The following is a 24,540-nucleotide window of genomic DNA, read 5'->3' on the forward strand; positions in this document are numbered from 1 at the left end:
ACTTGTGGCAGCGAAGCTCCTTGTAGCAGAGTGGGGTCCCTTATAAAATTTTACATAAAGCGGCACCCCCGACTTTTGCTCCCACGAGTTCTCTCAAAGTCCACCACCTGACCTGCCCTAGGATATTATCCACGTAAATCTGAGGTCTCTTCCCAGGCCTTTGTTCCCCTTTGGGTGATTGTTCCCTCCTCCTTATCTCTGGCTCCTTGGCCCAACTTTCTTTTCTGGGTTCTACTGACCCCTTTTTCATGGGGCTTGTCTCTGACTTATGTTGTCTTATGCCTTGGGTCGCTTGTGTACAGCCCTGGCAAATCAGCCGACAGGTCTCACTTCTTGGGCTAGCCTGCTTGCCCTTCCCTGCCGTCCCTACATCTATCATGTTTCCTTCCACTGGCTGCCCCTGACCGGGTACTGCGATTCCTCCCTTGGCTCGCAGTTTATAGCGTTCCCCCAGCTGAAGTCTTAGACGGCTCATCTCATCTGCATGTTGACTCAACCATTGGTCCCATCTCTTATTCCAGTATTCTATGGGGGCTGGTAGGACCTCTTCTTGTAGGGTCATAGGATTTGCCCCTACGGATCCCTTCTCCATGGCACTTCTCTCTGGGTGCCCTTGTTCGGCCTTCCCTCTTGGATTCTCTGTGCCTAGGTATTCAGGGGACCTCACTTGTCCTGGAGGCTTCAGGGCCCCTAGTCATGTGGTCTTTCTAGCTGCACCTCCACTTCCTTCAAGGACCCTCTTAAAACTTCCAGCTCATGGTACTGCTCTAGGTGTACCGACTTAGCCACAACCACGTATTCTGCTAGTTGGGCTCCCAGCGTCTCCAACCTCTCTCAGATTGTGTCCATGGTCTTTAATGTTTGAGGTTTCTGTTCTGTTTCAGCAAGTGTGGCCATACTTGTTGCATTGGGCATCTTGCTCTCCCCCAGATCTTGGGCTTTTGTAGCCATAGAATCATTTGCCACCCATAGCATTTTATTTTCTACCTCCAATGCCTGAATTTGTTGCCGTATGGTTTGCACTTGAAGCTGTAACTGCTCCCTCTCTGTGTTCATCACTGCCTCTTTAGCCGAGCTGACTTCTAGGAGGGTTTTAAGGAAGTGTACCTGTTCCCCAAGTTGGTCTTTTTCCACCTCCACACTCTGTAACTGGGTCCGTAACCCCTTGTTCTCTCTCTCTCTCTGGCCTCTAGCTGCTTTTCCAGGGACAGCTTTCGATTGTGCAGCGTTTCATAATTTTCCATGCAAACTTTGATCTTTTCCATCTCTTGAACGATCCCTTTGCCCGTTTCTTCTGCCTGTGTATGACTCTCAACCAGCTTGTCTCACAGTTCTTGTGGTAGATCTTCTGCATGCATACATTTCTGTTGCCAGCTCTCTAGTTCTTCCTGCAACTCCTCTATGTGGTCCTCCTGGCTATGGATTTCTTTTTGGAGGAGTCCTATAAGGCTTCTTGCTACTTCTAATTTCTTTAGCACCTCCTTCTGTTCTTCTGTCTGCTTTGGGCTGGTTTCAGGAGACCTTGACCCCCACGCTGTCATCTCCTCCTGCATCTTCTGCACCTTTTCTTCCCTCTCCTGGATCTTCTGGGCTTGCTGCCAGAAGCTACAGCCATTAAGGCATTGAATGTCTGGACTTGGTCTGACCTTTGGATTCTGTCTCAGTGGTCTAAAGGGGGGGATGGTAGGTTTTGGGCAGCCTCCATTCATCCATACTCTTTCCTAGATGTACATGTTCAAGGTTTTGGTGACTAGACCTCTTACGCATACACCATGATCCAGAGGATTGAGGGTTACCTACTATATTTCACAATTCCTAATTTTAATTTTATTTGTTACTATCATTTTTTATCTTTTTCTTTTGGTGTTTAATCCACTGCTTCTGATTTTAATCCATTGCCATTTCCTCATGGACCATGTCCAATCAGGAGAAGTGACAGAATTAATCAAATATTTGGAAAGATACAGGAAAAAATATTCCCATTTGATTCATCATTCAGTGCCAGAACGTTCTACCTTCAAGGTTTGACAGCCTTCCTAATGGGAGTTGAACACACTCAGCATCACTCAAGGTATATTCAACAAATTACAAAACTAAGCTAACTTCTCTCCTATTTCAATCTATAATAGCAATGAATACTAAGCATTACTTTGAAAATAAATTGCTTTTTGTTTGAATATTCTATGGTGTTCCCCAAGGTATAACTCTATATTTATAGTGTTAATACAGACTAATACTAACAGGAAGTTTGTGATGTGATCTGTAAGAAGGTTGCTATATGGGGGTTTTTCACACTATACTTGTTTAAATTTCAGACAGACAGCTTTAACAACTCAGAAATCAAATTATGTAGAGAGAGGAAATATAATTCAAAAGACTTGAGACTAAACTCAAGGGACCTAGAGAGTCTGTTTGTCATAATACAAGCAGGGGACTCCCATGGAAGACCTGTCTTCACATTTCTGCTCTACTTGATTTAAAATGGGGACATGGACCCTGGCCTCCATAGGGAAAGACCATGCCACTAAGCTATTGGGCAAAAACATCCTCTTGTGAGGAGGGGGGGGTCATCTTTTTCTGTTCCTAACTCCAAGGAAGAGTTTGGGGCTGAGAATCCTGAGGAGAGATAGGAGCCTAATTACCTTTGAGAGGCTGGGATTAGCCCTGACCCTCTCCCTAGTATCTGCTTCAGGTGATTCTCAGTCTGATGGTTGCTGCTACCCTTATGCATTGTAAAGGGAACTTGGACACCTAACCTGAGGCTGTGGATTGCACTGGGCAGAAGAGTGTCTAAGTTTGGTGTTGCAAATCCAAGTGTTATTATGTCTGAATCCTGCATAATGCTGAACACCTGGGCCAGATAGAGACATTACACTTTTACAGGTATAAGTTATCGGAAACCAGCTTATACCCATAACAGAACAGATGTTCAGCACACAAAACCAGTCTATACCCATAATATAACAGAAGTTTGGCACCCTCAGACTGGCTTGAAAATGGCAGAACCCAGTCTAAACTTTCCCCCGCGCCCCTCCCCCCCCCCCCCGCACCACCAAAAGGCGAATGTGTGTTCTGTTCACTACCAATCTAAACTATGTTGCTTACACAAAACTGCTTAAGTTATATTGATTCTGCCATGACTTTTGAATGTGTGTACCTAGCCTTGAGATAAAAGGCTCTACCTGCCAACCCTCACATTTTGCAAAAAGTTGTTTAAAACTTTTGTTCATGCTCTAGGATTCATTTTTATTTATATCTCAAAAGATGACTAATAATATCTTAACACAGTTGCTGATGTATTTCTCATTACCTTTTCCCTCAGTAATTTTCTCAGATCTCTGAATTAATAAATTAAGTAACAAGCTTAACAGCATGATCACTCAAAACTTTAGGAGAGCTCAAAATTAACCTATATAATTATAACTTGGTCAGGGCCAGGAGCAATAAGATGCCAAAACCAATTTGTGGATTTGGCCCTTAGCTCTTAGCCACTGGCCTTTTTTCCATAAAAACATAAAAAGCAATGTTCAGTTATTTAATTTTTATAACTCTGCCTTTGTAGCCTGACAGTGCAGCTATGCATTGCATATGATATTTATTCATATAGATTTAGGTATTCTAGAAAATGTCCATACCAAAGGTGACTTTGATATAATTGCGAAACCAAAATATATGAGTTGCAAAATATACATAATCCAAAACACTTGTTCCCATCCTGCCTCATGTAACTTGATCATGTGGCCCAGGCTGGTTAAAATTCTTACCACTTGATTTCTAAGTTCTTTATGAATGCAATTCAGTGTTTTGGAAAGCTGCTAGGTTGTGAGCCCTAGGGAATGTTATCCATGGAATATTTGGAATATGGGCACAGTCAGACAAATGTAACTCAGCTATGATCTGGCAAAGCTACTACTAAATTAAGAGTAAAATTTCTCTCTGCTTCCTCGGAGATTTCATTAATGCCTATCATCACTGTATCTAAGCACTGAAATCCCACAGCTGAGGGGATCCCACTCTTTACCAAGGTGCCAGCTGTGGCTGTAGAGTTTTGTATCCATTTAGAAATGGATGAAAACCAAAACTCATCTCACATAGGCCCCAAACCAGTTCCTTGTTTCTATAATATATAGACAGACCTTTTGAACTTGTCCTGTATTCAATATATTCTACCCTCCTGCAGACAATGACTTTTTATTAGTAATATTACTTAAATACCAGTGTTGTATTTGGTCTTGAACAAGACAAAGAAAGATATGATTAGGTACGTTAATTTCAAGCTCTCCTATGGTTTTGATCTAGCCTGCTGATATGCTTGTAAGTTAATTTATTAATGCCAAAGTTCTCCCCAGGGTTTTACTGAGGAATAAAGCAATCAGAACATTATTGACAACTTTGTTTAGAGATAATTAATCATTCCTGGAAAAGCAATAAGTTAATTCTAGAGTATAACCAAATGCTTTAAATGGATCTGTTGCTGAAGGTAAATGCACGAAGTATGCTAGCTTGATAACTAGCATTATCCTCTAGGGCAGCAGTTCCCAATCTGTGGTACGGGTCCACCAGTGGTAGGTAGACATGCTGTCAGTGGTATGCATTAAAAGATTTATTCTTATTTAAGTATAAGTATTTTTATAATTTTAAGAATGCAACTACTTCTATTGTGTTCAGTGAGATTACTCATATAATTAACGTGATCATCTGTTCAGGCTTTTCTAGGATTGGGACCCAAATGAGATGTGTACATGAATGCATAGGTGTGTAATATATAGTTATACCATATCCCAGGGGTTCCTAAACTGTGGTATGCATACCCCTTCAGGTACACAAGACAACTTCCTCTGGGGAGTGTAGGGGTACGCAGGAGAAATTGTGTAATGGCAAATTTAATTTTCATAATAATAATATTTGGCATTTAAGAGGTTAAATATAAATCACATGCTGGAAGGGGTGTTACCACGTGGGCAGCTGATAAATCTGGAAGGGGGTATGCAATAAGAAAAATTTTGGGAACCTTTGCCATATCCTCACTGAGAAAGGGAGGAAAAATTGCTAAGAAAAAGGAGCATACGTTCATTTCCTTTCTTCCTCACAATTCTAGCACTGGTCATAGAGGATAATTATACAGTCTAATTTTGAATAGGAGAATGCATCAAGTAGATTTTTACCTGTACCTGTAAACTGTACTAATTCTGGCTCTTCCTATACCAATCCAGACAGACCACACCCTATTTGCATTAGAAAGCCTTCCTTTCAATGTAAAGAGTTTATGGTTAGTAATGAATGGTAAACTGGATTTACTGATAAAACATTTTCTGCTTAAGGAAACAGGTGGTGATAAAGAAAATTTTCTCTTTTGTCTTGTATTGGCTAGATGATGGATAGCCAGAAAATACCAGGATGGGTTGGCATGGAAAAAAGTTGGCAAAATTGTAATTTCTGAGTAAGGAAAAAATATTCCTTCTATGATTGTCTCTCTATATTTTATAAAGTTCACATATGCTTTTTTAGTTGGGTACTATCTATTTTTTTAAATCTTTACCCTGCATTAAAGACTAGAGGGTTACTAGAATATGGACATCATATTCTGTAATTAGTCTGTAGGTGTTGCATTGCCATATTTTAAAAAGGACACTGGGCCAGATTCCATTGGTTGCAATAGAAATAGTCTGGGTTTTACACCCAGGCTAAAATGAGATAAGAATCTGGGCCACTCTGTCTAGGTTGATAATGAACATGAAAGTGCCTGTGCTAGTTATGAACAAAATAGAAATTCTTTTGTTTTCCTATGTCTTTTCTTTCCCCCAAAGCTGTTATTGTACATGAGCTTCACTCAGATATGTTTAAATCCCCTGGAAACCATAGCAAAATAATGGTAGACATCCAATGCCTTTCTTAGGCTTTGCCTGAGACATGAAAAAGAGATAAAGAAAGAGATGAAGAAATTCATTTTGCTCTGACTTTCCTCAAAGACACAGCAGAAAGGCAGCTAAAAAAGGGTTCTGACAATTCTTTTCCAGGGTTGCTTTGCTTTTGTCTGTTTGAACAAAAAGCAGATGCAATTCTTCAGCCTATATACTAAAAGTATGGATTTAAATCTTACTGATTTCTGTTAACTGAGGACCCACCTTCATAGAGATTGCTGCAGGATGGACACCCACATTTTCTCAAAATAAGCTGAAAGCTCAAACTAAATCTTTTTAGTGTTTTCTTTTAAATACAGCCATTACCATAGTTGAGTTAGGCCTGTTGCAGGGCACCTTCTCTCAAAGGCACCTGCTCCCATATTATTTAGATGATACGTATGCACCCAACAATGAAGGGTAAAGATACTTTCACATTTTCCTAATTGCACCTTTCCACATAGACATTACTTTCAAAGTAGCACAAGTAAGAAATTTAATATTTTTCTTTTGTTAAGAAATCTTGTGGGTGGTATCTTTTATTGGACCAACTTCATGATTGGTAAAGACATAGACAAGCTTTTGGGTATCACAGTACCCTTCTTTAGGCCTCTGGAAGAGAAGCAGACATAGCAGAGATAAGTAGCAGAACAAAATCCTGCTTTTGGCTTTTTTAAAAATTTAAGATCTAGCTGTGAAAAGAATAGTAGCTGTATATAACAAATAATATAAAGGAAACATTAATTTTGAGGTGTTTAATTTAGACTTTTTAACTCCCCTCACCAAAGGTACTGGCAGTAGCTTGCATACATCAGTGCCACATAAAATAACAAGAAACAACAACAACAATAGTAATGATTTTCACTCGTATTTGAGTATGACTACTACTGATACTGGAAATCAGGTTCCACATGTAGGGTTCAGGAGATGTGCCAGGGCAAGTTGGGCTAGGAACAGACATTACACATGAACTGGCTTAAGTGATCAGCAACTGGTTTAAACCGGTAACAGGACATAAGTTCAGCACACATAAACCAGTTTCAAAATGGCCAAAACAAGTTTGAGATAAACCTGGTTGAATATAGTATCTGACTTAACTGATTGAGCTCCAACCAGTTTATGCAATGTCTGTCCCAGACCACTTTCTGGTTTAAGTTAAACCAGACTTTCCCAGCATCCCAGCATACTCTCTTGGCTGTGCTCTCTATCTAGCAGACCAGGGCTGGCCCCGCCTCTCTCTCCCTAGCCAGAGAAGGGACAGGTGGGGGGAGGGGGCAGACATGGGCCCCGAAGGGAACAGAGAATAGGTTCATTTCTCCTGCTCCCTTTCCTGTCTTACCAGCATGACCTGCATTTCTCCTCTGGCTGCTCCAGCAGTGGGGGTGTAGCCAGCCCCGGCACTAGCCTGGAGTGAACTAGCCAGGGCGGGAGTTTAATTCCCCCTGCCCTGTCCCACCAGCAGGGACTCGAGCCAGGGTCCACCAGGTACTCCCCCCTCCCTGCTGCAGCAGCAGGGACTTGGCCAGAGGCCGACTAAGGCAGGGCGGGCAGGGAAGGGGGTTATTCCTTCCTCTGCCTCTGGGGGACCCCCCCTTATGCTGTGGGGTCTGTCCACCCTAACCACTGCTGCCACTGCTTGCTTCCTGCACAGGGCAAGCAGCAGGATAAGCCACCTCCTGCCCCCTCCACCAGACCCCAGAGGGAGGGCGGAATAACTCCCCTCCCTGCCCCCTTGCCTAAAGGTCCCTGCTGGCTGGCCTCTGGCTGGGCCCCAAACCCTGCTGCTGGAGAAGTGAGGGGGCAGGGACCTTGATGGGGGCAGCAGCACCTGCAGTGGTGTCTGAGGAGCACGAGCCCCTTCCCAGCGGGGGGGTCAGAGATGCCATGGACTGTGCAGCGTGAGTAGTGGCACTGGGGCTTGGAGGGGGCCATAGACACCCAAACCCCTCAAGTGCTGCTGAGGCCACTCCCCCCACACAGTCCACAACAGCTTTTCCCACCCTGCAGTGAAGTCTCTGTCAGCAGCGCGCACCCCCCACTCCAGGAAGAGGTTCATGCTCCAGGACACTATAACTGGGGCTGCTGTCCCTGTCACGGTTGTCCCCCCCTCACCGTTCCAGCGTCAGGGTGGGACCCAGCCAGATGCTGGCTAGCATGGCTTCCTTCGACGAGGGGGCAGGGAGGTGAGTCATTACCTCCTACCTTTGGCATCTGGTGGAGGGGGCAGGAGGGGGATCATCCTGTGGCTTACCCTGCACAGGGAATGTGCAGCAGCAGTTGGGGTGGGCAGACCCTGCTGCAGTCCCCCAGGGGCAGAAGGGGGGAACTAACCCCCTTCCCTGCCCTCTATACCTCAGGGGGGCATTCCATCTGGCCTCTGGCCATACCCCTGCTGCTACAGCAGTGAGGGGGAAGCATCTGGCAGACCTTGGCTTGGGTCTGTGGGACAGAGAGAGGGGAATTATACCCCCTCCCAAGCCACTTCATGCCAAGCTACTGTCCAGGCTGGCCACATCCCCCCAGCAGGCATGTGCCTGCATTTCTTCAGTCCAGGGGGAATGTCTGGTCAGTTGCATACTGGTCCAATCTAGGCACATTAGACTAACCTGCAAAGATTGAATCAATTCAGGCTTCAGCTTTTTGAATGTCCCTAGCCTTGGTGTCTATGTTCCCTTCTACTGTTGGCCAAGGTGCATGATGATGTTCTGTTGCTCATTCTGTTGCCTTCATAGTGGAGTGCTGAGCTCCCCTATCCTAAACCCTACCACAGCCAGAGTACTGCATCCAGTTCTGGGTGTCACACTTCAACAAGGATGTGGAAAAACTTGAGAGGGTCCAGAGAACAGCCCCCACATATGATCAGGGACTTTAAATACAAGCCATATGAGGAGGGGCTGAGGGACTTGGGCCTCTTCAGCCTACATAAAAGGAGGCTGAGAGGGGACTTGACAGCGGCTTACTGATACATCAGGGGAATACATCAAGAACTCAGTGAATAGCTACTCACCAGGACACCCCTGGGGAAGACCAGGAGCAATGGATACAAACTCCTGGAAGGCCGCTTCAGGCTCAATTCCAGGAAAAGCTCCCTCACAATCAGGATGTCCAGACTGTGGAGTAAATTCCCTCCAGTGGTGGTGCAGTCACTGGCAATCTTCAAAAGGAGACTGGACAGTCACCTCTCTGGGGTCACTTGACCCCAGTTGTCTTTTCCTGCCTAGTGAAGAGGGACTGGATCTGATGATCTACAAGGCCCCTTCTAGCCCCTAACAATCTACAAATCTATTAATCTATCATGGGCCATATCCTCCCAGGACATTAAGTCCAGCCCAGTAGACTGTATGTGCTGCTTAATGCAGTCCTTGTAGCAAAGTTTAGGATCGCCAAATTTCCAACTGCCTTTTTCAAATTTACCGTGCAGAACTCTCTTAGGCGGTCAATAGTTGTCTATACGTATGACGTGGCTGACCCAGGTCATTTGCCTCCATGATATCATGACTTCCATGCTTGGCATGGCTGTTAGTTATAGTACTTAGTTGTTGGTGATTTTGTCTGACCATTTAATTCCCATTATGCTGCGTAGGTGATGTTGTTGCAGGCAGTTAAGTTTTTTCATATGGCGACAGTAAATGGGGGCAGGTCTGTAACGAGTATTGGAGACAAGGGAGCACAAGAGCTCTCTAAACTTGGCATTTTGTAGACGCTTTGACCCCCCTGCACCTTGTCCATAGTCTTTATTGTAGGCAACTGAAAGCTGAAGAAACTGACTTCAAGTGTGCCGAAGGTTCTTTGTCAATGTGGTATCATTGGTAACCATGCTATCTAGGTAGCAAAAGGACTTGACATTATTTAATTGGTTGCCATTCAATTTTATTTCTGGTGGTAATGAAGGTAATAGGTTTCTGCCAGAAGGTGGTTGGTACAGTTTTCTTTATATTATTACTGAGGCCAAAAAGGGATACAGCATGGGCAAAGGAAGTCAGTAAATGGTGCAGGTCATTCTCAGAAAGGGTGACAAATACTGAGTCATCAGCATTCAGTTGATGGGACATTGTCAGGATTTATTTTTGGCCTTGAATCAGTGGATGTTTAGAAGTCTACCATCAAATCGTGTTGTTTGGGTGACACCAATAATGGTAGTAAGTGTGGCGACTTCTAGCACTCCAGCCAAGAACAGAGTAAATAATGTAGGGTAAAGCCCACAGCCTTGTTTAACCCCATGGGCTACAGGGAAGGTGTCAGATGAGTCAGCACCTACTGATTCATGGGCCAGCATGTTGTCATGGAAGCAACATATGAGGTTAATTAGTTTGTCTGGGCAGCCAAAATTTGCAAGAAGGCACTAGAGAGCAGAGCATCCAACAGAGCTGAATGCCTTACTAGAGTCAGGAAATGCAATGTACTGGGATATTTCTTGTTCAGCAGTTTTCTCCTGTAACTGGTTTAGGATAAATATCATGTCAGCAGTGCTGTGTGATGAACGAAAACCACACTGGGATTCAGGGAGTACATAGTCTGCAATAACCTGGAGCCTTTTCAACAACAGTTTACCAAGGATGGAAAGGAGCGAAATGCCATGATAACTGCTGTAGTCATGTCTGTCTCGTTTGTGCTTGTAGATTGTTACGATTTTGGCATCCTTGAAATCTTGGGGTAAAGCCTCGTGTTCCCAGCAGAAAGTGAATAGGCCTAACAAAGCTTTGTGAAGTGTAGGGCGAATGTATTTATGCACTTCAGCCACATAAAATACAGCAGGGAATTTCAGTCTTTCCCATACTGTTCTTGATTCCATCATCTGTAGCAGGTAAAGTGCAGGATTATGAAATCAGCATGTAAGGGGAGGAACTTAAACCCCGTGTTTCAAACTATGTTTGTCTTGAAGCCATCTTCCCCTAATGTAAAGAAACTAAATGCACAAGCAAGTAATCTTTATTTAGCTGACATTTGGCATTGAGAGCCCTAGTTACCTCACAGGACACACAAAGCACCATCTTTCACGTAACTTACATATATTTTAGGAAGCCTCTTAAATGATCTTATTTATTTTGAAAAATGACATTATCAGCACAGCTTGAGTTAATGTCTGGATTTCTAAAATAATAATGACTATTTCTAATGCCCTGGAAAACCTTGAAACCTGCTGTGTATCTAAAAAGCCCAACAAGGCAGCAAAGATTAAATTGATGGTAGTACTTACCTCAAAACTCACAGATCCATTGTGATCAGTGTCAAATGCATTAAACAGAAAATGTGCATAAGTTGTGGAATCTAAAATTTAAAAGAGCAAGAATGTTCCTTAGTAAGTGTACTATTAAAATTACCTATATATCCAACAGCATATTTAATTTAATTTTCTTGAGTGAAAACTTATTGACTCTGGCTGGACTAAATGTTCAGCCCAACCTTAATCAACTTTCCATTTTTGTGGGGACAAAATTGTATATGCAAACAGTTACACTATTAAAGATGGAGTCCAGCTCCTAAAAATCTGATGGACAATTTCCTTATTTACTCTCTTTATCATTTGTAAACTCCAGGTATCAGCCACTCTAGTACAATGTTATTGTGTTTCTAGTCATATGCTTGTGGTACTCATATTACAATACTTCTGAAACAGTCTGTATTGGTCAGGGCAGGTAAGAGGGCTTGATAGGAATTTTCCAACCTGAGCTGAAGAGTAATGTGTTTTCTCTTTCAGTTGCAATGGGGAAATGCCAGTTTTCTCAATGCATTTAGTTAATTGTTTTTATTCTGAAGGCAAGCAATTTGAAACTGAACTTACCTTGTTTTATAAAAACAGGCATAGGAGATGGTCCTAATGGACTAGGTTTTGAAAGACATTTAAGTGCCTAAGACCCATTGACTTAATATGGAAGTTAGGTGCCTAGATATCTTTACAGATCTGGACCTGGTTGTCTGTTGTGATCAGAAAGAACATAAAAAATATGACTTTATTCACAAACAAGTGATAAACTTATCTATCAGCTATTTTATGCTCCATGAATATACCAGATATTGGTATATTGCCTCACTTTGAAAGGATAAATGTAGAATGAAATGCAAATGTGTTCAGCCATTAAATATTTCTATAGGCTTCTCTTCCCATTAGGAAGTGCAGGAGCTAAGAAGTGGGGTATATTTTATTTGAAGGCTTTTCATAGTAACTGAACACAAACACTAATAACTTTGTCCTTACAATACCCTTGTGACACAGGAAAATACCTTCTTCTTATAAATATGGAACTAAGGCTCAGAAAGCTATAACCTCATTTTCAAAGACATGCACATTCCTACAGCTCCCATGAGTTGCAAGTGCTGAATATCTATAAAAATCAGGCTGCAAGTGACCTGGCTTTCCTGAGTTCCAGTCCAGTGCCTACTACAACACAGAGGTGTAACAAATAAGTTCTGTGCCTTGGGTGGCAGTGACAGCTGGGCCAGTGGAGATGGCTGTGGTGGAGGGGTGGACAATGGCCACTACCATTTTTGCATCCCTTCAAAATCTGTACCCCAGGATGGTACCCTGCTTACCCCTGCTTAGCTAAGCTATTACCACAACACCAGCCATCCTCTCTGCACACTTCCATAAGCCACATTGCTCAAAGAGATACATTGATTATATTTGGGGCTATGAATTGTTGAGGGAGGGGAAGGATGAGGTGAAAACTCCTGCGGGAATTTTTCCAGGTTGATCAGTGTATTATGGAAAATTAACTCTGCTGGTCTGGAATCTCTCCTTCCCATAAACCATACAAATTAATTATACCCTGGGGCATTACTTACATGCACTGGTTCCCTTCAAAACTGATGAGCTCATTCATACTTTATGTGTTTATATTACCTATTCCATAGTACTCATTATATTAGCTGAGTGCTTCACAAATCTCAGATAGTTTTAACTTCAGAATACTCTTATGACATGAAGAAGTGATATTATCCCCATTTTATAGAGGAGGAACTAAGTCACGGGGTTATTTGTGCTACTTGTCCAAGGTCACACAGGCAAAATCAAACATAAACACATCCTGGCTATTGCTTTGGAAAATGTGGTAATCATGCTTAAGGCTGATAAATTCCTGCTTCCTCAGCATGTTACATTCAGTTCATTAACTCCAGATTGGGATGAGGTGTGCAGGGTTCTTGGGAAAGAAAGAAAATTAGGGAGTTAGGTCTTAGAATGGAGACCTAAGAATAAGCAACCCCAGAGAAGAAGTTTTGCTCATCCATACCCAAGATACCTTTCCCCTCAGACTACACCTGAGATATTCTAGGTATGGACACACATAACACTTCACCCAGTTTAAATGTGATTTAAACCTGAAACACAGATGGACAAGATGATTAAATGAGTTTAAAGTAACCTGGAGCAGTTCAAAAGTGTACCTAAAAATCACATTTCGTTTCAGGAAGGAATTTTACCCCATAGTCATATTGTCATGGACTGTAAGGATTTTTGTTTTCTTTTGTAATGGGACACATGGTCCTCTTCCTTGGATCTGTGTAATGCTTCCTGTTGTTTTTGTTTAGCCAAATATTAACAAAATATTAAACTTCAACTGAAAATATGTATATCTTTGTTGAACACATGCCTATTATTCAACATAATCTTCTCCTCTGTCAATGTCCTCTTTCCACTGGTGAGCAAGGGTATGTAAGCCAAACTTGTCCTTATTATTCAGCCATTGATGCCTCCTTCACTTCACTGTCATCCCAAAAATGTTACCCTCAGAGTCCCTCCTTCATCCTCTGGGACAAATGGGGAGCACAGTCCATCCAAATAGTCAGATTTCCTCTGTGGTGTGTAGATGAACATTGCTGTGCAGAAGCAGCATCTCAGATATATGGCTTGGGATGGGGTTTTGGCATGATGTTTTAGTTTCTTCAGGGTCTTGACATAGGCCTCCAAGTTTACTGTGACCCCCTTAGGCAAGAAGTCAACAAGAAGACCGTTCATGTCCATGGCTTGCTTAGGTAGGATATACAAATATTGGGGGTATTATTTTCTGACTGACAGTGTTGGGATACAGGCCTTTATTCATCAGTAGAAAAGGACCATGGACAGAAAAGAAGACTATACTTAAAAATAGCTGTGTGTTCAGTAATGATGTACACATTTTCTGTGTAAGTTGATTATTTTCTTAACAATAATTGGTTGAGGAAAGAAAAAAAAAAGAAATCTTAATTTCTGACTAGCCCTTGTATATTTCAACAAGAAACTTGTCAATAATTAGGCCTCTATTATATCAAGCTACTGCCCATCAGGCTGACCATTGACCAATATTCCCTTTCGTTGCTTTTTTATACTCCCCATGCCAGCAGTCTGTCTTTATCCATCTACTGTGTTTTGATTCTAGGTCCTCTGAAAAAGACCATTTTTGTTCATGAATCAGACTAGGTGCTGGAGTCAGGTTAATAATTTAACTAATAAATTATCCCTTCAGGACAGAAGGAATTGAAAAAAAGGCTGAAATTATGTGAAGTAGGTGAATTTTAAAACTAAATGAAAGGTTCACTTTAGTCTAGTTACGATCCAAAAGATTTTGGTGCTTCTTGGAAGCACTCACAAAAGCTACCTAGTTCTGAGAAATAAGCATCTCCTTCACACAGCACTACTCCAACCAGGCCAGAAGTATGACAGAGAAAGTATGTCTTGTAGGAGTTTGGCTTTGGCTGTAGGGTAAAAGCATAGCACCTAACTGAAATTTTCCAACTTCCAAATGGAATTAATTTACAGGGCTATGTTCTTCTTTTTCATTTGTGCCATCTTACTGATCCTGTATTAATACCATGACAGTGACCCTTCTATACCAGTGGTTCTCAACTTTTAAGTGTCAAGACACCCTTTCATATCTATTCTAATTTTAAGAGGTCCCCAGTTGAGAATCACTGAGTTTCATTTAAATTTTAAAAAAGTTAGAGGAGTGCCTTGGCACTTAAAAGGGTTGAGAACCATTGATCTATCTGGTGCCTAGTGAGGGCAGCTGGGGTAGGACTTCATCCTGCCATGCCCTGCTCTCTCCAGCAATGCCCTCTGCCACTAGTCTGGACCTGGAGGAACAATGGTGGCCCCTGCCACAAAGGCTGCTCCTCCAGGATCTCATATACTGGTTAACAGAGTCATTTACTACTGGCACCCCTCTTGCTGGCCCTGAGAGCAGGGGAGGACTTGTGGGGAGGGAACAAATCAGTTTGAAAAGTACAGCTCTAGACCCACATCTGCCTACCCATGGTACAGGACACTGCTGAGAGCATGGTAGGGGTGTAGTCAAAGGGCTGCCAAGCAGAAGAGGGCATTAGTGGTGGCAGTGCCCAGATGAGTAGCTGTGGACACTGCTGGGATAGCTAGGGTGGATGCGGGGCACAAGACAAGGACAGGAAAGCACTTACATCCTCACATAAAGGATCCTCATGTAAAGGCACTCTTAAATGGATCTTGTGTTACTGAGGGCACTGCAGCAGTTTGGCTGAGAAATATTGCTCTACAGCAGGGCTGTGCGAAATGGCACTGTTCTGTTTTGACTTCAGTTTCGAGGTTTGGACGGAACAGTGTTTTGTTCCAAATTTCATTTCGAGTCGAAAAAGCTGTTCCATTTCGCTTTGTCAAAACAGTGAGGCTGTTTCGACGCTGTTTTGATGTTTCACCTGACTATCAGGGTGGGGAAACAAACTCAGCCCGGCTGGGATGAGTTCGTTTCCCCAGCATGACCATTGGGCTGGGGAAACAAAACTTTCAAAACATTTCAACTAGCCTCGTTTTGTTTCAAGGCTGTTTCAAACTCCTTTGTTTCAATTCGATTTCACTGTTTTGAGCTCAAAATGAGTTGAAACAGTTTTGACTTGAAACAGCTGGAGAAATTTCACACAGCCTTAGTCTATAGTATTTTTTTCTATTTCTCTGCCCATCTCTCTCTCATCCTTTCTATATACTTTCTATATAATATTAGAATTGTACTCTATTCCAGACCAATAAGGGACATATTTACAGAGCAACGAAAGGTCTCATCACGGAGCAACCTCATCACTGCTCAAGAAGTCCTTTGCTGGTTAAGTACACGACTGTCTCCTGGGTACATGATTTGCATTGCTATTTCATCAGAACAATAACCTTGAAAAAGTGACCAGATTCAATCAAGGCAAAGCAATCAGCTTCCATTAGATGAGTCAGTAGTATTTTCCTGTAGGGCTCAATCAAGCATCCCTAAAGCAAGCAAGACTCTCTTTTTGGAAGAGAAAAATGTAAACAACAAACAAACACTCCCATGGTCTATAATTTTACTTAAGTATGTACTGCAAGTTCAAGTCTGATGGTAGCATGATTGAGTAAATCAAGTCACAGCTCTTATTACAATATGTTAATTTAGTATTATATGAATTCACTGATTTAAAAACAAACTCTGCAACACTTGAATACTGTCTGATAATGCCTTTTCCTGAATAAAAATAGACATACTATTGAAACGCATCCATCAGTTCTACTAGACAAACTTCCATTTTAATACATTATTTCCTTTCTGTTTTAGAATTTTTAAGTTTTGCAAACTCTAACCGGTAGAATTGTAATCCACAAAAATTTCTGTAATCTAATGAGAGGTCTGGAAGATGCTATGGGAACTGTCTGCAGTGAATTAAGTTTATTACAGAGTTATAATTAATGTACACTAATTATTTAGTATCTTTTCCACTATCTTGGTATTCATCCCATGAAGCTTTGTGAAGTGTTCCTATTTATTCACTGTGTGCTTATAATGAATAGGAAAGTGTTAAATAAAAGCATTTTAATTGTTTGCTGCTCTGTTCAGACCATGCATGATATATATCTATTTTTAATTCTCATCTGTATCATGGTATATTAATTTTTAAAAAATTGTGTTGCTTTAAGGTTGCTTAAAAATATTCTTCATGTCCCTGTTCTGGAGATTTTGTTCAGGTACAACATACATTAAGATGACTGAAATTTCGTCTGTACAAAGGCTGCAAGGGGAGGTATTTTAATGTTTTAATTAGAGCTACTTAATGTGATTTCTTTCCTTCTAAATCTTGAATATTAATCAATGCAGACAGAGCTTGACTTTTTAATGAAATATGGTTTCTCTTCAATACTTCAAAATCATAACTAGGAGGATATGTTAACATTTTGACAGGTTGCAGTAGGGATAGATAAAAAGTCCAAATTTGTTTGAGATTTATACCATGTTTCTTAAATTGTCTTAAACACACTTTTTACTGTGGACAAATAAAAATTGTAGCTATTATGTACTGAAGAGTATCCCTTATATTATCATGAACATCTTATGTTTAGTTAGTGTAAATAATGGTCATAACTGACGGAGCAATTAAAAAATGGCTCAGTGGTTCTACTTTTATCTGTAACCTAAAAGGGTAGGTGTCAAGTGCCAAATTATATTAAAGATAGTGTGGAAACACATCTTCTGAAATGCACATCAAATCTTCCTTTTCCCTTTACAGTATTTTTCCTATTTGATAGAACCAATGATCCTCAGCCCACTGGTGGACTGTGCAGGCAGCAGCATAACAACAGGTGAGCAAGCAGGACACCAGCCCCTCGCACTGACTTAGAGCAACAGCCAGGTACAGGCACACCATGTTGCTGCTCCAGCAGGAGGAGCAAGAGCCAGGGAAGGCAGACTGCTCCAACAGCAGCACTGGGGACTTTGGGTCCTCGTGGTGTCAGGTTCCTTCTGCCTTCCATTGTTCAGTGGCACTGGCCCACCCTGCCCCTTGCTGGAGAGGGGTTTGCCCAGGGTACAAACCTTGCAGTGACACCTCCTTGTGCTGCAGATCTGATACAAAAGCAGATTCAATAAGATGCATTGAGCCAGTAGATCTTCCTAAACATCTGTATAATACAAGGCAGTTTTATTCTGAGACACTGTTCGGCTCCCTGCATGCTGCCAGCTAAACAGGTAGGAGTAGAGCTACCATTATGCGGAACTGTGGGTAGGTTGGTTAGTTCTGCTGGGAGGCAGAGCTATTTAACCAAGACAGCACTCTGCTAACATGGCTATAGTGCTTCTGGTTCAGAAGACAGCACTAGCTTAGGGTGTTGTTACACATTAACTTAAGTATGCATTAGGGGCCCTTAAACCAGGAGTGTCCACCCATTAGGGCAAGAGAACGTGCTAAGGGCCCTCTGAACATCTTAGAAACAATCCTCTTCCATGGATAATTATCTGAAACTGGTTTTAGGCACATGTGACTGCTCCACAGGCCCAAAACCAGTTGGAAGCAGTCCTCCGGCATCCCAGGAAACACTATTCCCAGGCACTCTATATCTTCCCCCACAGTGACAGAGGGGGGAACACCTAAAGGTAAGAATCCCCACTCTCCTTCCATTCTGGGCTCTTCCTGGTCTCTTAGGTTCCTGTCTTTCCCCCCTGCCCCAGGGATCCCCCTGCCCCATGTCCCCCCTGTTTATTTGCACTTCTGGCACTATCAAGGGGGAGAAAGCAGATAAGGGGAACCCTCCTGCCCAGCCATCACCACTGCCACCACCAGGCTGCTGCTGCTGTCCAGGCTGAGCCCACCCCAGGGAAGCAGTCATGCCAGTGGTTTCCTTGCTTGCTCTACTGGGACAGTGCTGGGAGCTGCAGGTGAGCTGGGAGCTGCCAGGGAGGGTGGTGAGTGGGGATCTGGGGTATGGTGAGCCAGCAGTGGTTAGCGGGGAGGGCAGGCGTAATGGCATAGCAGATTAAGTCTGGGCTGGTGGTGGGGTGGGCAGTGCAGCAGGTTCAATCCAGGCTGGCAGGGGGTTGGAGGGAGTGGACAGTGCCACCTACCCAATCTGGAGGGGTGGTGGGAGGTGCAGAGGGACCACTCTGGTGGAAGAGGCATTTCCTACCCCCCCTGGGCCAGGTTGAGCTGCTCTCTCTACCCTTTCCTTTCCCCTCCGACCCCACTGGCCTGTATTGGGCACACTGCCCCTGCACCCCCAAATCAGGCCTGGCCCCCCCTGCAGCTTAGATCCCCACTTACCACCCCCACGTCCAGCAGCTTTTGGTTCACCTGCATTTCCCAGTGCTTTCCTAGTGGGGCAAGCAGAGAAGAGGAATCCATCTGCTACTGCTGCTGCTCTCTGGCCTGGACTCAGCTTGGAGAGCAGTAGTGGCTCAGCAGCTGTGGCAGTAGCAGGACAGGCAGGTTTCCCTTCCCTTCTTTGCCTGGGACAGCGCTGCCAGCCACAAGTGAGCCAGCATGGGTGACTGGTGCCTCCTTGGTCAGGGGGGGCACTTGCCCCCCACCCCCAGTGACCAGTCATCAACCGGGGGGTTCCCCGGTGGCCGATCTACTGACAGGAGTGGGGGGTCCCCTGTAGCTGATCCCACCAACTGGGGGGGTTCCCCCATGGCCGATCACACTGACTGGGTAGGGTCCCCCCGCAGTCAATCCCCCACTTCCAGGTACGCCACTGACACTTCTGGGAGAGTGCTTGCACTTCTGGGTGATCCTCCATGCCCTGGCTGGTGCTTTCAGAGTGGTACCAGTGCTCTCACCTGCCCCCCTGCCTGGGAACACTGGCTGTGAGGGGGTGCACTAGCACTCTTAGGGGGTGCATTTGCACCCCCATGCACCCCTTAAGCATCGCCACTGAGAGCCAGGGTACACAGGAGGCAGGGGTGAGCCATGAGGAGTAGGGACATAGGGGAGTCCCAAGGGGCAAGGATGAATTCCCTGGAGTGGGAGGTACAACAAGAAAACATTGTCTAAGGAGGGGTAAAGTTGCCAAGGACATGGCTGGTCCCCAAAGATTCTGACCATGAAATGTTTTTCTGATCTGAATAGCCATTTTGATAATCAGATAAGACACTAATTGTGGAGTGACATGCTATCCGAAATGCCGTGTAAAAGGTTTAGTAGGCTTCTCGGGCTGTACATTCCCTGGTCCCATTATGGGAGGCCTATTTAAACCTAATTGGCTAAAACTCGGTTGCTGGGCTAGGGAATGCTGAGGCAAGAAACAGTTAGAGGAGGTATGGGCAACATTTGAGCAATGGTTAAGGGTTCTTCAAAGCGTCCAGCCTGCTGGAGCCCATAACCATGAATGCCATCATACTTTCCTGGGATGACAGGTGGAGGTCCTCCACACAGATGTCATGAACATTTCAGGCCATGCCAGTGATTATGCTCTGGTATAGCATGGAGATACATCTTCTAGGAGGGGAATATGTTGGCTTAAAAATGACATTTAAAGGCCTGTGTTTTGGGGAATTGGCTTATAGGTATAGATATACGCACTGTAAGGGTTCAAGATGGGCAGCAGGGGTTAAATGGATTTCTAAAGAGCTTGGCAGACACACACACCGCTTCTCATGGCCCTGAGAGCAGATGGGCTGTCTAGCACAACAAGGCCAATGGATAGACACAGCCTGAGAACTGGCAGGGTGGTCATCCCATAACACAAGATCACAGCCTTCAATGCAGACAGGTTGTCTAACACAACAAGTCCAACAAGGACACAGTCTAGAAAACAGCCTGGGAACCAAAGGAAGTATGTACCATACTGTCCCATAACACGAGATAAGTGACACTAGCAACAATACCTCAGAGAGCGGGGGGCCTAAGTCCCGGTTTTGGGGAAACAGACCAAATTAGGAGAAGGCCCGGAAGGCTATGTGGATGTGTGACCACAGAGAGACAACCAACTGGAGATAGTCATGGATGAAGAGTCATCAGGAGTCATCAAGGGGGAAGGAGAATACAAAAGCAGAGACTTGAGAGTAACAAAGGGTGTCTCCCTTTGTCCCATCCCTCCTATCTCTCCCTGTTTCTTTTTGTTCCTCTCTGTCCCCCCACTGGGTTCCTCCTTCTTCTCCTCCCCAAGAACAGTCCCCAAGGCTGCCATGGACAGAGGGCATACCACTGCTTCCCACTGGAGCGGAGCTGTGGGCCTCAGCATCCCACCTCCAAACTGCTGACACCTAAGAGAGAGAGCCTCAGAGTGAAGCCTGCACCCTGACCAGATGTACTTTGACTCTGATGACAGCCCTAGAATTGGTAAATATAGAATTGTTTGATTGTTGTATTGTTGCTTTTTTGGTCTTACTCTGTATCAATAAACTCCCCTTTATCAACTGGCAGGTGTTGAGGTCAGTCTGAGTGTTGTGCCCACCCAGAACAAAGGGCTGGGTTCCTAAAATCCAGTGTCAACAAGCCTGGGGGTGGGGGATGGGGGTCCCCTGTGCACTCCGTGGCAGATCTGGAAGTGGACCAGAAGTGCACAGGCGACCCCATCGCGCTCCTGTGGGATGCTTCATCCACCCCATCATCTCAGCATTCACGAGCCACCTAGTATCTTGAGGCATGTAGAAAAAACATTTAAAGCCGTGTCTATGTCCGGATCATCGAATCTCTCTGAATCGATTCAGAGGGTTCTGATTCGATTCAGAGAAATTGAAGTGTCTCCTGATTCAGTTTGGATTCGGAGATGTGGCTGCTGAATTGGGCCGAATCTCTGCTAAATCAAATCAGTGACTGACGCTTCGCATAGCCCTACGAGAACCTCTCATTCCTGTTACTCAAGCTTCAGGAGTGTAGGATGAAGAGCTGTAAGTAGCTAATTAGTAATTTAGAACCCATGGGGAGAGAGAAACAGAGGTTATAAACAGAGGTCCTGGGCTGAGAAGTCAGTCTGGCCCTGAGGGAGGACTGCAGAGTGATTGGGAGCCGCAAGCTGCCAACAGTAAGGCCAGTGAAGAAAGGGCAGTATGCTAGTAAGACAGAGTGAGAAATGGGCATTAAGTGGCCACCAGAGAGTACCACAGTTATCTTAAGAAGTGGGGTCTTGTTATCACTACTAGTGCATTGGAAAAAGAATGTTTTTTTGGAATGGCTGGAGTAGAGGAACCTGTGGGGTCTTGCCTGGTTCTACAGGTCAAGCAGATCACTTGGCAGTTTTTAGAGTGGCCTGCAGGATCAAAATATCTAAGAACAGCTATACAAGAAGAATAGTAATTCTCAAAGGACCAGGGACGCTTTTCTAAACTAATGGAAATTACTGAAACAGCCCTGGATGCTGTAATCTTTACCCAGGCAATCCTCTGTGGGAATTCTGCTTATGTGAGAATTGCACTATAAAATCCCTCTCTTTTTTTCTGCATATTTATAACATTTAAGTGAACTGAAAATATTCTTTCACAATAAAAATTGAAACTGAGGTGTCAATTTGTACCATACTTGTTCTTCTAACAATATACTAATATTTAACTCTGCTTAGAAGACTAAAGCTGTAGTAGATAAAGAGGAAGAGTTCTCTTTTGTAATACCAGCTATCACCTAATCATTTTAATACCTCCTAATAATTAGGCCAGCCAGCCTGTTAAATATGTGAAGTATGACTGAAAGGAGAAGGAAGATGACATTCTTTAAAATATACTTCTGGATCATTTATCCATCTGTGGGCCATAAAAAATTAAAAGGGTATTTTAATAAGCTCTTAGGCTGTCGTCTGGTGTGCTTCTGTGGAACTAACTGGTATAAAACTGGTTTGAATTTAGTAGTTAAAAACAAAACAACAACATATACTTCCAAAACAGGATTATATGGGTGTTTTTTGTTTTTTCCTTCTCATATTTGGCTATACAGCTGGCTTGGCTTTTATAAAAGAGAAAAAAATGCCAGACAGAATTTTTAAAAATAACTCTGCATTGGTCTATCCCTATTTCTGCTGAAATCAGTGCCACCTTTATAATTGCCTTTAATGTAAGTAGGGTTAGGACAACGCTGAATGCTGTTAAAAACCTCATTTATCATTCACTGAAAAAGGAATATCTGTAAAGCAAGAATGACAGACAGACAGATCACTATTCTTATCTTGTTAATAAAGCCAGTGAGTTTATTAAGGCACTTGGCAAGGTTGTCTTGGCTCTTTCTTGCCAACACTAAAACTAAAACTAATCTTGGCATCTCTAAAACAGAAGATGATCCAATGTATTAGAATTGGGGATAATGAATGTAAGGACATTCTATGTATGCATACAAATTGTTTGTAGTAGTTACTGTTAGCAAGCTAAAAATACTGGATTATGTGCTAATTTCATTCAGACATTCATAACTCAGTTCAGTGTGAAGCACATTAAACAAAATATAAACAAAGTCAGAACAAATAAGTGATTTTTTCAAAGTTGAGTTATGCTAGTCTAGTCTGGATAATACCTATTTGTTAAAATATCTGAGATAGAAAATTTCTGGTACTTTTCCTCAGATTTTTAACTTGTGTAGTATATTACACTGAGAAAAGTTGTTTTTTACAGACAAGTGTAATTTAAATGTATAGTACCTGGCACACTAATTCCCAGCATGGTATAAAACCCTAGATAGATAGATAGTTAGCAGGCAATTCAACTTTTATTACACTTTTTATTTTTCCTGTTGATTATCTATGCTTTCTGCAGGCTTCAGCAAGGGTAACCCACACTACTCTTTACTATTCTTTTAGGCTATTTAAATAAAATTAATTGGGAGAGTTTTATTGCTTCCAATTAAAGTTTTTAAATACAAGTGTAAAGTAACAGCCATTCACAGTTCCATGGAAACATGCTACTGTCTAGAGTTGTAGGAGGAGGTGAAGATGGATGACTGAATGGAAAATAAGTAGGGAGGGCAGAGTCAGAAAAGGGAAAAAACCCTTAAATACTAAGGGAAAATCTGAGCTACAGCGGGAAAGTGGCATTGGTTATAAGAGCTTTTACTAACCTGAAAGATGGTGGCAACCATGAACTATTGAATGCCACTAGAAATGACTTTGTTGAACACAGAGGATCAGAACAAATCTAGTGAAAACAAAGAAACCCCACAGGTGTAAATGGGATTTAACCCATTTACACAAGGTCTGAATTTGGCCCACATATTTAAACTACCTCTTGCAGTTTTAAATTCCACTGGTATAGAATTTCGTAGAGGGGAATGAACATGAACTGGTAAAGACATACCAATATACAAAGCTTCAAGATGAGATGCTCAGCCCCCAGCCTGTGGGCTAGACCTGGCCAGTAGCACCATGTCATTTGGCTTGCAGGACTCCCCATGGGTCCGGAAATTTAGTGGAGGGGGAGTAGTGCATGCTAAATTTCTGGATTTGTGGGGAGCCTTTAGCCTTGAGTGCTGGACTGGGTTCCTGATCCTAGTGTGCGAAGTTGGGTGCAGGTTCTGCCCCAGTCACATAAGGGCATTGCAAGGCCCAATCCTGGTGTGGAGGACCAGGAGGGGGTGGTGCCAGGCTCCTGGCACACAGGGACAGGAAAGGGCAGTGCTAGACCCCAGGGTCCTAGTCTGGCACTTGGGGTAGGGAAGGGGTGGTGCCAGGCCCTAAGGCTAGATCTGGCCCACAGACCAGCCCCCACACCACTTCTTTGGCCCATAGGGCCAAAAGGTTGAGCACCAGCTCTTTAAAGCAAACTCAGCTGCTTAAAGAGACCTGATTTTGAAAGATACCCAGTGCCAATCATGTCTTCCTAGCTGCACACTGAGACATTGTAAATGGCATATCTTTTCATGTTTGTAAACATTTCTATCTACTAACAAGCTTATAAAATGTATATAACATTTTATACAACCATTTTGTTATTTTAAACAACAGGGTGATTTATGTGGATTACACAATAGCAAACATCTTTCTCTGTGCATG

General features: G+C 43.2%; 1 protein-coding gene and 1 long non-coding RNA gene across 3 annotated transcripts in view; one reads left to right on the forward strand and one right to left on the reverse strand.

Moving 5' to 3' along the window:
• The window catches only part of KCNIP4 (potassium voltage-gated channel interacting protein 4), a 215,220-nt gene that overhangs the window by 16,806 nt on the left and 173,874 nt on the right, over positions 1–24,540 (reverse strand). For both annotated transcript variants that reach the window (XM_019480158.2, XM_019480168.2), the window contains exon 4: positions 11,098–11,168. In XM_019480158.2, coding sequence (XP_019335703.1) covers positions 11,098–11,168 — 71 coding nt within the window. The remainder of the gene's footprint in view (positions 1–11,097; positions 11,169–24,540) is intronic.
• Positions 15,404–20,995, forward strand: LOC109281321 (uncharacterized). The gene is made up of 3 exons (XR_002087927.2): positions 15,404–17,439; positions 18,108–18,229; positions 20,740–20,995. It is a non-coding gene; the product is annotated as an uncharacterized LOC109281321 (long non-coding RNA).

The sequence above is a fragment of the Alligator mississippiensis genome, chromosome 2 (genome assembly GCF_030867095.1).
Source record: "Alligator mississippiensis isolate rAllMis1 chromosome 2, rAllMis1, whole genome shotgun sequence".
Lineage (NCBI taxonomy): Eukaryota > Metazoa > Chordata > Crocodylia > Alligatoridae > Alligator > Alligator mississippiensis.